Raw genomic sequence first — 12,108 nt, 5'->3', positions numbered from 1 at the left:
ATTGCCGTGCATTATACCGCTCATTTTTCTGCGAACTCATTGTTCATCAGTTGCTGTTAAGTGTTTTCGTGTTTCTCTTTACATCACTACACACTATCTTTTTATTGTTCTATTACTTTACTATACACAACAGTACTGTGTTATGCAAGATCGTGCGATGATACCTGGTATGATTTATCCCAAACAATCGTTTCTCTCGAATGACGTAGTATACTTGTACCTCATACATTGCTTTTGTTCGTTCTCCGACAAAAAAAGCACGTTACAAGAAACGACGTTGCATTTTTCATAGTGACTTACATGGCGGTAAAGTAATTTTCGCTAGGCAATTAAACGATTACGTTGCTCCCAATTTGATAATCGGAAGTAATTTCTATAGCTCGCGTGTTTATACCCTTACGGATTAATATTGAAAGCAGCTATACGATAATTGTTGCATTGATAGATAAGTATTCTTTTTAATGTCAAGTTTCATACAATCGAGATTTGAAATGAGCAAGTATATTCGAGTCTCGTTGTTTGAAAGTGTACGTAACTACGATTACATTTATAATATTTTTCGTGTTTTGTTTTTACGTTCATTAAGAAAGTTCCAGCTGAGAAAATAAGAGTTCTTTAGATTAATCAGTTCAATAGCCAGAACTTTTTCAGACGCTGGTAATTAACGAAGTATGTATAAGTTCTGCAGCAGGAACGTGACTCTCATTTTGGAACGTAGACATACCGTTGAATCTCTCACGTCTCATACCACCAAATCAACTATGATCGTTATTTTGTTGGTAAAACCAATTTTGTATACGTACATTTACGACTTTTTTGTGTACGATTAGTAAGGTGTGTTTTAGATGCTACGGGAATGCTTCCGTCTGTGGACGACGTCTATGTGCATTGTGGTCCCCTTCCTTCCACTATCTGGGGCATGACTATTATGTCTCAGTTTTTGCCAGCTTCCGATTCGACCTTTTTTTACACTTTATTCTTAAATGACAGCTAAAATGAAATTTTATTCTATTTTCATGGGATCCACCGATAGAGCGATATTACTTTGTTACTTTGTTCGTTGCAAAAAATTAAAATTAAAATACATGTGAAGATAAGTCTTTCGACTATGACACATACTCGTATAAAAAAGTATTTTAATCGCATTTAACTTGCTTCTAATTGAAAGACGCGTCACTTAATACTACTACGCGTTTTACTCGCATAAAGACACGTAAAGTTACTCATTCTTCGTCACTTTCGAGACTCTATCGTCGAAAGGAGTACGTGAAATAATTTTCTATGAAAAAAATTTTCAAATTTAAAAAGAAATACGTTTGATTAATTATTTATTTCAAGTTCATTTTAGCTGCGATCGTTTAAGAAAAGCGTATCGCTTGATCTCCATTATGATTCAAAATGAATTGTCATTCGAGAAGCTTGCAAAAACAACAAGGTCTGTACTAATTCACTGTCATTCACACAGTCACTCTCTAATGTTCTCGAACAACTGACACGTTCTTTTTTCAAACTTGTTGCATTGTGTTCTATTAGGACGAATAGAAAATCTCTTTTGTTATCTTTACTAGATGCAATCTTCTTACAAATATCCGAGATATACGTATTTTAAAGTATTTATTATACTAGTCAATCGATAAAAAATAGAATCAGGCATTGCTTTAAAGATTTATTCGACTTACGCTACAAATGTAAAACGATGATTTCGCACGGCAAATGTAATTGGGGTTTTTCAACGATTCTCCAACAGAAATTGGATCGTCTCGTCTCGTATCGTATCGTATCGCGTCGTTTCTTTAATAATGAAGTAGCGAAAACAGATAAAAATAATAATTTAATTGAATCGTCTTTCATACGATCCTATACAATCAATTTGTATTTTGCACAAAAATTTTTAGGTACTAAAAAATTACTCTAATCTATATTTTGTAGAAATCTTCAACACAAAAAACCACAATTTATTAACGATTACGTGCTCTCGATAACATAGGAAGATTTTGCACAGAAATAACAAATATGTATAATATTTCTCTTATCTTCAAAACACGACCCATGCTTCGAGTTAGATCAACATCGAATTATAGATATACATAACATGCTAATATGGCAAATATAAAAGTCGAAAAAGGATATTACATCTGCTAAATTTGTAATTTGATGAAAATTCGCATAGCATCGGTATAACTGAATTTTCTAGATTTGAAATATCTGATCAAGTCGTTGGAAACGAATCACGATCGCGTTTGCCTTGCGATACGAACGAAGACGTAAGATTATATACGATGTTGTGCATGGGTGCAGGTACCAGGAGGACCGCACAAGAAAGAACTTTTGGAAAATCTCGATCGTGTGCCAACGTATGTGCAACAGCTTCAATTCACCGTGAAGAATCCCACCGTTGGAAAAGCTGCCACTTTTACCAAAGTCGATAACGTGATACAAGAGACAAAAAATTTAATGAACGTGATTTCGAAAGTAGTGACCACATGTTTCGTCTGCGCCACAAAGGTAAGATACGCTCGCGCGTTATTTGATCTTATACTATGCACAAGGAAAATTCTAGCGTCAACCACACCAATTGACCCTTTTAGTCACGTTACATTTTTATCTTTTGTTTAGTATGTCCCTCACTTTCCATCTTTTCTTTTTCTTTTTTCTCCGTTTTTCTTTTGCTCGAGAACGAGATACGTATGTATGTGTTCAGTCTTTACCGTTCTCTCGCACTTGTAGGAGGTATTTTGTTTGATTAAAATTGTAGAAATAGCTCGTTGAACGGAGGAACGAAAAACTGGACAGTATTTTTTATCGTAGCTAGCTTTGCGATAGTGAAAGTGATATGTTTTCATTTTTACATAATTGTTTAGCTATTATGTCATGTAATACTGTAAAGTTACGAGAAGATATTTCTGTGTAATACTTGCCTTTTTAACGATATTCGCTTAACGCGGAGCATTTATCACAAGGATTCAAACAAGGAGAAACGACAAAAGCAATTTATTTACACCTCGTTTGTTCCTATCAGAAAATTTTCTAGTTTATATTCATTGTGTATTTTTGATATAATTATTACTCGTCAGATTTTAAATTTATGTGCTTGGGAGGCAAAATAAAGCTAAAGTAAATATTCGCATAAACGAACTACACAGTATTATAATATATATATATATATATATATAGTAAGCGACGCAGTAAAGTGTGTTCTATGTATCCTTCCATGCATTCGTCGAATAGCACAATGTCACGATGCCGCAGTACATGGAGCTCAGTCCGACGATACCTGGCCTAGCTGAAGAGGATTGCTTGTATCCAGTTAGTCCGCAATTGTTACCATCCACCAGTCCCTACGTACAACCTTATCCGTTAACTTCGGCCCAGTTACACAACATTCTAAGAGGTGCGAATCTGGGCTTTCCACTCTTCAACTACAACACCCTGCCAAATACCACTTCCACCAGTACTGCTACACGCAATTCCGCATCCTTCGTTCATCCATCGGTCCTTCCATACTCGACACCCATCACGACTTCCACTTGCGGGCCGCAGGCTCCGTATTGCCTACAGAATCTACAACTGCTGCAGCTGCAGCTACAACAGGCACAGCTGCAGCACCTAAGACACGCAGCCACCTTGCCGAGATAACACAGACTTTCGTTTGCACCCCGAAGGTCGCACGTGTTCTTCACGCACAGCTACAGAAGCGCTGTTCTTTCTGTTGTACACAGGTTCGATTTTGGTTTCCACCCATTGAGTTTTTCGTTTTCCGTTTTCTGTTTTCATTCTTTTTCCTTTCGCTTTCTCGCTTATTATCAGTCTGCTTCTCGCCTCGCTGCTATCTATTCGCGCGACCGCCAATGATCGAATTACGATCGACCGAAGAACTTTTCCGTTTCGAGCTTCGAATAGTAAGTACACTCTGCTCGGGAAATAGGTTAATCGAATTTCACGGTTTCCATGAAGTTAAAATGACGGCAATTTCCGATTAGTTTAACACCTCGAATTTAGTCCTCGAGGTACGGCTATAGATCAAAATTGTTCTATGAAACGGTAAAATATCTAACGCGATGTGACATTGCAATACCGTTAACCTAACGATCCAATTGTTGTTCCATCTTCTATCTAGTACGATCGATCGTTTTCGCATCATTCGTGTTCGACAAAGGCATTCCCCTTCCCCCTTCCCGACGCCGCTTTTTCTTATGCAATGCATTTTACGCGTAGGTTTTGTTTTATTGCTCTAATAAGTTGGCTTGATTTCTTGTTTTTCTTATTGTACTTTGCAGACGTTTTTTTCATGTCCCAATTTTTGAACAACTTCGCTTCGATCGACAAGCTACACAGTGACACCGTCGGATACCGATTCGACATAATCCACGGCACGAAGAGGAACTTTTAATCAATCTAGTTTCCTGTTTTCAGCCATCTTTACAGGAATGGATGCAATACCATATTTCACCGTGTAACGGAATTCATTATTTCTTCTTTCTCTATCGATATCATATCTGACACGCCGTAAACTGCAAAATATAACGCTTGTTTTTTAACATACCAAATTAATTGACACAATTTTCATTAGAGTAACAATTTGTCATAACGACTTCCGACTTTTCCAAATCATCAACTTTTTATAAACAAGTAACGATTCATTCTTCATGATCGCAGTGCATCATTAACAATTACGACCGCTAACGAACCCATTTGCAACTAAAACACTTCGAACGATCATTAAATGGAATATCGATACGCTGGACGAAAGTATTTTGAATTTACATATGGTTAAAACGAACGAATAAAAACCGGCCAGCTTACCGGCGTCTTATGAACCTTTTTGTTGTGAGTCGATATCTTGATTATTTTTTTACGTTTAAGTCAAAAGGCTTTAAGTCAATATTTTAAACATCTATGCGCTCGATTGGCGTAAATATGACATTACATTAACAATGAGGAACAAGAATTTTACGGTTATTAACGTAGCTTATTTCTAATTGTTCTTACACGTATAGATACGTTAATTTGTATCGACTTGGAGATCATGGACGAGAGACAGCGCAATAAATACACTTTGTATGTCTGCGAATATCTGCGAATGTCAGCGAATGTCTGCGCGATAAATAGACGCGCGAAGATAATTAAAGGGTGTATTGCCAAAGTACTTTTGGTCCGACGTATCGATCGAGAAACTAGTCCAATGCTCATCTCCGTGATCAGGAAGAATCGACGGAGAGGAAGAAAAAATGTACAGAGTGGATAATCTGTATTTTTGGATCTATTTTTCAGTACAACCTGGATTTCCGAGGTCTGTCGGCGCGTGGGGCCGGCGGCTCGCCGTACAGGGGCGGAGAGGGTGCAGGCGCCGATGGCGACGGTGGCGGTGCTGGTGTCGACGGCAGCAAGACGGGCTCCGCCCCCGGCAGCGACCCGTCCGTCTGACAGTTTGGGATGGCCCGACGGGCCAAGGGGGACGCTCGCCGCACTCGGGTTTCCTTTCTACTTTTCTAGGAAGAACCCTCGCCTGCCCCACCGAAACGTACACGTCGGGCTCCCTCGATTCCCTTCGAGATCCCAACGGATTTTGCAGATTTTCGACGGGATTTCCAATCGTACCAACCAATCGTTTATATTTATTCGGTTCCTAAAGTTTCTTATTTATTAAGCCTTATTTTGCGAATGATACACGTAGCATCGAAATGTCAATTTCGTCGAAAGAAATGCCGAATTTAAAAAATTCTATTACGTTTGAATAATTATCTTCTACCTGTTAAAAAATATGTTTATCCAAAGTCATGTCGTAACAAAATATTGCAAATAGATCCGAGAAATCCCATCGAAAGAACAGAATGTTTTTAAACTAATATTTTTCGAACACACGCGATTATTCTAGTCTACAATTTTTAACAAAGAGCGTTTTAACAAAGACGTTCATCGAATCACGTCAAGGAACGAATATCGAACAGATGTGGTCGAATCATCCTTCCGTAAAGTTGGCCGAAACGAACGGTAAAGTTCGATGAAACCTTCGTTACAAGTTAGAGGTTTCGATTAACGAATGAAAGAAATTCAATCTTATTTCAAATCTTACCGGTACTATCCAGAATTACCAATCGACTGGTTCCTTGATTAACTAAGGATTATCTAGGAAATAAGCTGACCGTGTAATTTCTTACGAGCATATTGTATTTGTATCCGACGAGTGGACTTCGAAAGCGCGTTTGCTTTTCAACGAGAATATTTAGAATTTAGATTATCGACGTGTACGTTTCTCAATCGTAATTTGCTTCGAGCACAAGCTACATGTATTCCAGCGATTAGCCACGGTACACGCGTAATCTTTGCGTTGCTCAATATAGAAAATGAAACGGGTTTTCTGCTCGAGAAACGGTTCCGTGTCCCTTCGCGTGACTCCCATGAAACGCATGAGAGGAACCAATAGAGAATCACGAGAAATTTAGGTACGCTTTTGCAAAAAAAAAAAAAACGCACGCGTCAAACCGTGCAAAGAATCAAGAACACAAAGAACGTTAAAGCGCGTTCGTTGGCATTTTAAAAGATATACGAAAAAACTTTTTCCTTGGGAAAGTAACAACTATTTCGATATTCCAAAATTTTCATGTAATCGCATAAAATTATCTTAAACATGTTTCGACGCGTACGTTTAAAATCGTGTTTGCTCCGAACACGACACAGCTAAATGAAACGTAAAATGAACGTCACTCGAAACGAACAATTTTTCCTTTTTACTCCTCTTCTTTAGAATTTCATCGTGCGGTAAATTTTGTCCTGCAATGTATTTATGAATAAATGAGCAAGAGCGGTGAAATTCAATATTCACAGCGGCAATAATGCAGCCATATCAGAAAAATCGACGTCCGATGAGCGAACGATAAAACTGTTTGGAATAATTAACGCCGTTGATAGGAGTCGCTTTACGCGGCTTTTATTTGAAAAGTCCTTTCACCGAAACAACGATCACCAGTAGATAACTTGTTCTCTTCGTTTGTGACAGTATGCGTGCCTCTATCATAATATATGTTGCTGCTGCTGCCGCTGCTTTAAAATCCATTGAACTTTCCGTGTGATTTATCGAACGATATACATATGTGTAATTCGAGTGACAGCGAAGCAAAAATTTCAACGCAGCACGTTTCATCGTTAACAAGTTGTTTTGTCTTTTGCTGCACTGACTTTAATCACCTCTGTGTCTCTTCGTTCGAGAATTTCTGAACGACTCCATATGCAAAAAAAAAAAAGAAAATTCTAAAACGAAAGGAACTCGTTCTTCCATGTAGGAAAGTTGGTGCAACGACAATAAACTCGATCAAAATGACTTTTAAACATCTGCTTACGCGTCTCACCAACTGATTTTTCAACAAATTTCCCCACTCTCTTTCTTTGTTACATCACGTCACGTCATGTATCTTTCACTGTTAACGCAACGTGCTGCGAGATATTACGCTTCTCAAGATTCGCTTTTGACGTTCAGCAGTTAAATAATATCTCGCCAATTAACGTCTGGCAAGGTATTAAATGCTTCGATAGACAAACAGTTTCGCTTGTTACCTGGACAATGGCTATGCGTGACGAAGCCTGGAATCTGATTCTTTGAATTTTCAAACCTTTTGCACCGTCGCACTAGGAAGCTAAGGAGAATGCAAACCTCTACGATTTTATATTATACCAAATATACCAAATATTCGTTCGGCGTTATTACTAACGAAACGGTTTACTTATAACAATAGTCGTCGGATCAAGACGATATGATGTTACTAAACACAAATTACTTTCAAGTTACAGAGGATTAATTTCACAAAGAAATTGTTCTTTATGCTTTAAATTCAAATCGCTTCCTTCTACATATGTATAAAGGCATTCTCCTCAACTTTGCACATTTGACACGCTAAAAGCGTCGGTAAAAATAACTCAGGGTAATCAAATTCCACGCAAAAAGATATCGCGCGAGAACGAAGACTATTCGTTTCATGATCCGAGACTTTTACTTTTTACACTCTCGAATACCAGATAATTTAATAATCGACTATCGGATGTACGCTACAGATTTTGCGAATGATGAAATTACGAGAACACAGCTTGAATGATGGGGCAGGAGATGGTTATCGAGGGTGACCTGGGGGCGGCAGCAGGGCGGTCAGGGACGTACTTTGTGGCAAAGACACCATGAGACGCGTACAATAACCGAAATCTCGTGGCTCGAGCTCCGTTAACTTAAAACGAATCGATTGCTCCACTCGATCAGACCCTATATGTGTCAACGTATTTCTTCATTCTTCCAAAAACGCGTGTTTCGTGTCGAAATTAACATTTGATCAGGTCGAGTCGAGTCAAGCCGAGCCAACCGCCTCGATGAAGGTGTCACAAATGAAAATCGTGTTCGTAATTGTAATACTTCCACGCAGAGTCGTCTTTGAAACCGCTGACGAAACGTCTGTTCATTCCCTCTCGTCAGAGAAACGGAAAATAATCAAGATTCGACTTGGGGTCTGACTTTGGGGTTTGACCTGATGCGGACCGAAATGGAGAAGAATCATCGCGATCGATGACTGTGCACGAGCAACGTTCGCTATGTTTTTTTATTTCATCGATTGACGGTCCAACAAATTTCTATCCACAGTGAAGATTATGCATTACGATTATATACAGTTACGCTGTACCGTATAAATATTGATCCGATATATCGTCCCATGCGTTCTTTGTACGCTATGAAAGTCGACATTAGAAATTGGAAGACGCGGGCACGAATCGTTGCTCAGAGTTTCATTGGATCCGATTAACAGCCAGAACCCGTTCCCGTCATCTTCCGCCAATCTCTATGCGTATTCATAAATACAGACTACAGAACGACGTTAAACGAGCTTCCTCTCAATGAACCAGACGAAGCCAAACCCAAAGAGATTTAAAAATGAACGAGTCGTTCTGCCACGGAAGTAACGATTTTGACGATTAGCATTAGCATTAGTAACGTTGCATTCGACAGGCGACTGAAACGTAAAAATCGATTGTACATAGAGCCATAAGTTATACGCGAGCTAAATGTCGACCAGTCATGCATTTCTCGTACTTACAAATATATATATAGAAGATCGATTCTGTGTGTATTATACAGAGTTGGCACAAAGAATGTGACCGATCACAGGAGTTTATGGAGAGAAACGGGTCGTAGATGTCGATGATGCAAAGTCGTACTATATTCCAGATACGAATGTAATCGCGATAATTTGAAACGATATTAATGTACTCTGTTTACGGAAATATCGATCGACTTTACTTCACCGATCAAAAGAGGTTGAAAATATGATCGATGTAACGTTGGAATCGACAAGAATTCGGAGCAATCGTAGGCGAACGAGACGCATGCGATATCGACGAAGCCTCCGATCGATAAGAATTCGTTGATAGATCCTCGAGATGTTCCTAGGGTGTAATTACGCGAATCCGCGTTCTCGTATTGCGTACGCGTAACCTCGCAGGAATATAATAACCGACTTGTTATAAGTTGTAACACACGTACGCGACGCATTTGTACAAACTCTGTATTATACTTTATCCGCGGTCTTTTAGAGTATATGATAATGATAGAGCTCGATCAGTTGTTAAGGGGGTAAGCTTAAGTTTCTTTTCTATAAAACAGCACAAATATTTTATAAGGGGAAACCGAGAAGCGAGTTTCCGCGTAAGCGTTCAGTTGATCATCTCATTATCGAATCAAGTTAGTGTGAATCATAGATATCGTTGATAATCAGAAACTATTCTCGGAGCTCTATCGTCAGGTCTCAGGTCTTAGGTCTCAGGTCGAGGAAACTAAACTTTCCCTTCGGTATGAAGGTGTTTTGTCGATCGAGTTACCGTACATACAAGGCTTTCAAGGAAAGCATTTCAATTTTGATCTGAATCTTTTCAAATAATTCCACCGTTAGTTATATCTTTAAAGTTCGAACGAATGTTGTAGTCCTTACTATCCAAGGAATATGTTTCACGCACACTGATCTTTGACAAGTAGAATTGAACTTAGACGCATCATTGGATCCATACGTTTTGCACGAAGAAAATATGCAAAGGTATCCAAAATATTTAGAGGACAAAACGAATTTCTGTCGAGACTTTACTTCTTTAGTTGCGAATTTGCAAAGTCATCTGCGGTCTCTCTCTTCTGGGCAACGTCCATCTCTAGTCGAATTACCCCAACTAAAGACCATCCCAATTGCCGTTTCTATAACTTTCGTTATACGTATACATATACCTTGTATCTCTTTCTATACTTCTATTGTGTTTCTATTAGAAATCCAACATATTTCAGAGTATATATACATCTTTATCTCTCGTGAATTCGGTTTCTACATTAAAATTATTCGAAACGATGATCTTCGATAGTACGTTCATTCGAGATCTGATAGCACAGTTTTGCGTTGGATCGGCTTCGTTGTTTCCTATCTGAAATGGAGTTCTCGTCGTATATTAACATTAATACCAATGGTGATAGTAAACATATAGTTGATCGGAATTCTAGTTGTTGTATAGAGGTCAGTTGATAAGTGTAACGTGTATCGATAATATCGTCAAGTATATTAACAGCAACAATAATGATTATATGACTAGCATTTACAGTTGTGACACTATGGTATATTCCAGAAGCTTGGCATTCGTATTCCAGAAACAATTGACGAACCCTTTTCGTTCATCGCTGTTCGAAAGTCTCGTTAGTCTCTCTCTCTCCCCACCCCCGTGTACTTATACATTGTCTCGAATTTGCAATTCTATTCTATGTATCCATATGTAATTCTACCTCAATTCGTAGCTTAGATACCTCCCTAAGAAAGAAAAGTTTCTACTCGTGGATAAACGATATTGTACTTAGGTGTTATCTACGTTTCGATCATTGATCAATCCCAATTTGTCGGCATATATGTAAATTAAAATGAATTCAACATCTTAGAAAAAAATAAAAAATCGGCGAGAAAAGCTGATAGGAAAGGAGAAACGAGGTATTCGTTAATCGTCTTTAGATTTGGTTCGATCGAATTCGTTGACGAAAACAACGATTGTCACATGAAGCAACGCGCGAGACACATTTTTCCGGAGCTCATCGTTCCCATCGATTGTGCCTATCTTCTTCTAAATGTTAACACGTTTTTACTGGAAACCACACACGCGCGTGTCACGCCTGTATACGCAAAATACATACGTATGTACTTATTTACATCCTGTACGACGTTCGTTTTGTAACTGTTTTATGCTCTCGACAGAAACAGGAAAACAGAACATAAAACTGGCAACGAACGATGTACATAGTGCAAATTGTAATGTCAATCTATATATACATAATACGCATAATATGTACCATTACGTGAATACTAAATACTAAATACCGACGATTGCTGTTAGTTGGACTATTTCGTGCCTGTGGTGTAATATTATCGATGATTGATATTTCATTGTGTCCTGTTTTTCTTGAAAAGAAAACAACAAAAGAAAAAAGGAACTGAAAGATAATATGAGTGAAAGCCGGTATGAGAAAACCAAGTAGCCTTGTGACAAGCATCTGAAACAAAGAAAAACATGATTCGTAGATTTAAAAAGTGAACGATCAGATATTCGCATGTTTTGTTTGTCCGAGTTGTTGTTCTCTTTATTCTTTTTCTTCGTCTTTTCAATTAATCGATCCATTAGTATAACTCTAAAAAGAGAACAGGTAAAAGTTGTCCATTTATACCTAATTTGTCGCACAATTTTCTATTTTATAAATTCCTTGAGATCTTTTATTTTTTATTTTTATTTAAATCTATATATATCCATAAATTTGTCCGTTAGCGTATTCCCGATTCAAATCTACGTTGTATGTTTTATTTGTGCGGAAAGATCGTGCCGATTTTTAAAGAAGTAAAAAACATTTTCTTACTCATTTCGATGTATTAAAACTCCAAATGAAAGAGACGATTACAAACTTTCTAGATAACCGGTACATCATTCTCCGAGTATTCGATCGATCACGATTGCATCCAAACTATTAACCAAGTGAACATTTAAATAATTATTAATACAAAAGTCACTAGGTTACTAGACAATCGCATTTAAATGCGAACAATCGATTCTACAATCTTAGTC

General features: G+C 38.0%; 1 protein-coding gene across 4 annotated transcripts in view; it reads left to right on the top strand.

The window, feature by feature from the left end:
- Positions 1–7,246, top strand: part of Alpha-catr (alpha-catenin related) — a 63,441-nt gene extending 56,195 nt beyond the window's left edge. For 3 of the 4 annotated variants that reach the window (XM_072014382.1, XM_072014384.1, XM_072014383.1), the window contains 3 exons: positions 2,299–2,505; positions 3,229–3,719; positions 5,272–5,409. In XM_072014382.1, the coding sequence (XP_071870483.1) occupies positions 2,299–2,505; positions 3,229–3,636 (615 nt within the window). In that variant the 3' untranslated portion in view covers positions 3,637–3,719; positions 5,272–5,409. Of the gene's footprint in view, positions 1–2,298; positions 2,506–3,228; positions 3,720–5,271 lie in introns of all 4 variants that reach the window. The other variant, XM_072014385.1, reaches the window with a different exon arrangement.
- The last annotated feature ends 4,862 nt before the right edge of the window (positions 7,247–12,108 follow it).

Source organism: Bombus fervidus, chromosome 12 (assembly GCF_041682495.2).
Source record: "Bombus fervidus isolate BK054 chromosome 12, iyBomFerv1, whole genome shotgun sequence".
In the NCBI taxonomy this organism is placed as follows: Eukaryota; Metazoa; Arthropoda; class Insecta; order Hymenoptera; family Apidae; genus Bombus; species Bombus fervidus.
Note: the sequence above shows the minus strand (reverse complement) of the source record. Positions and strands in the feature narration are given on the sequence as shown.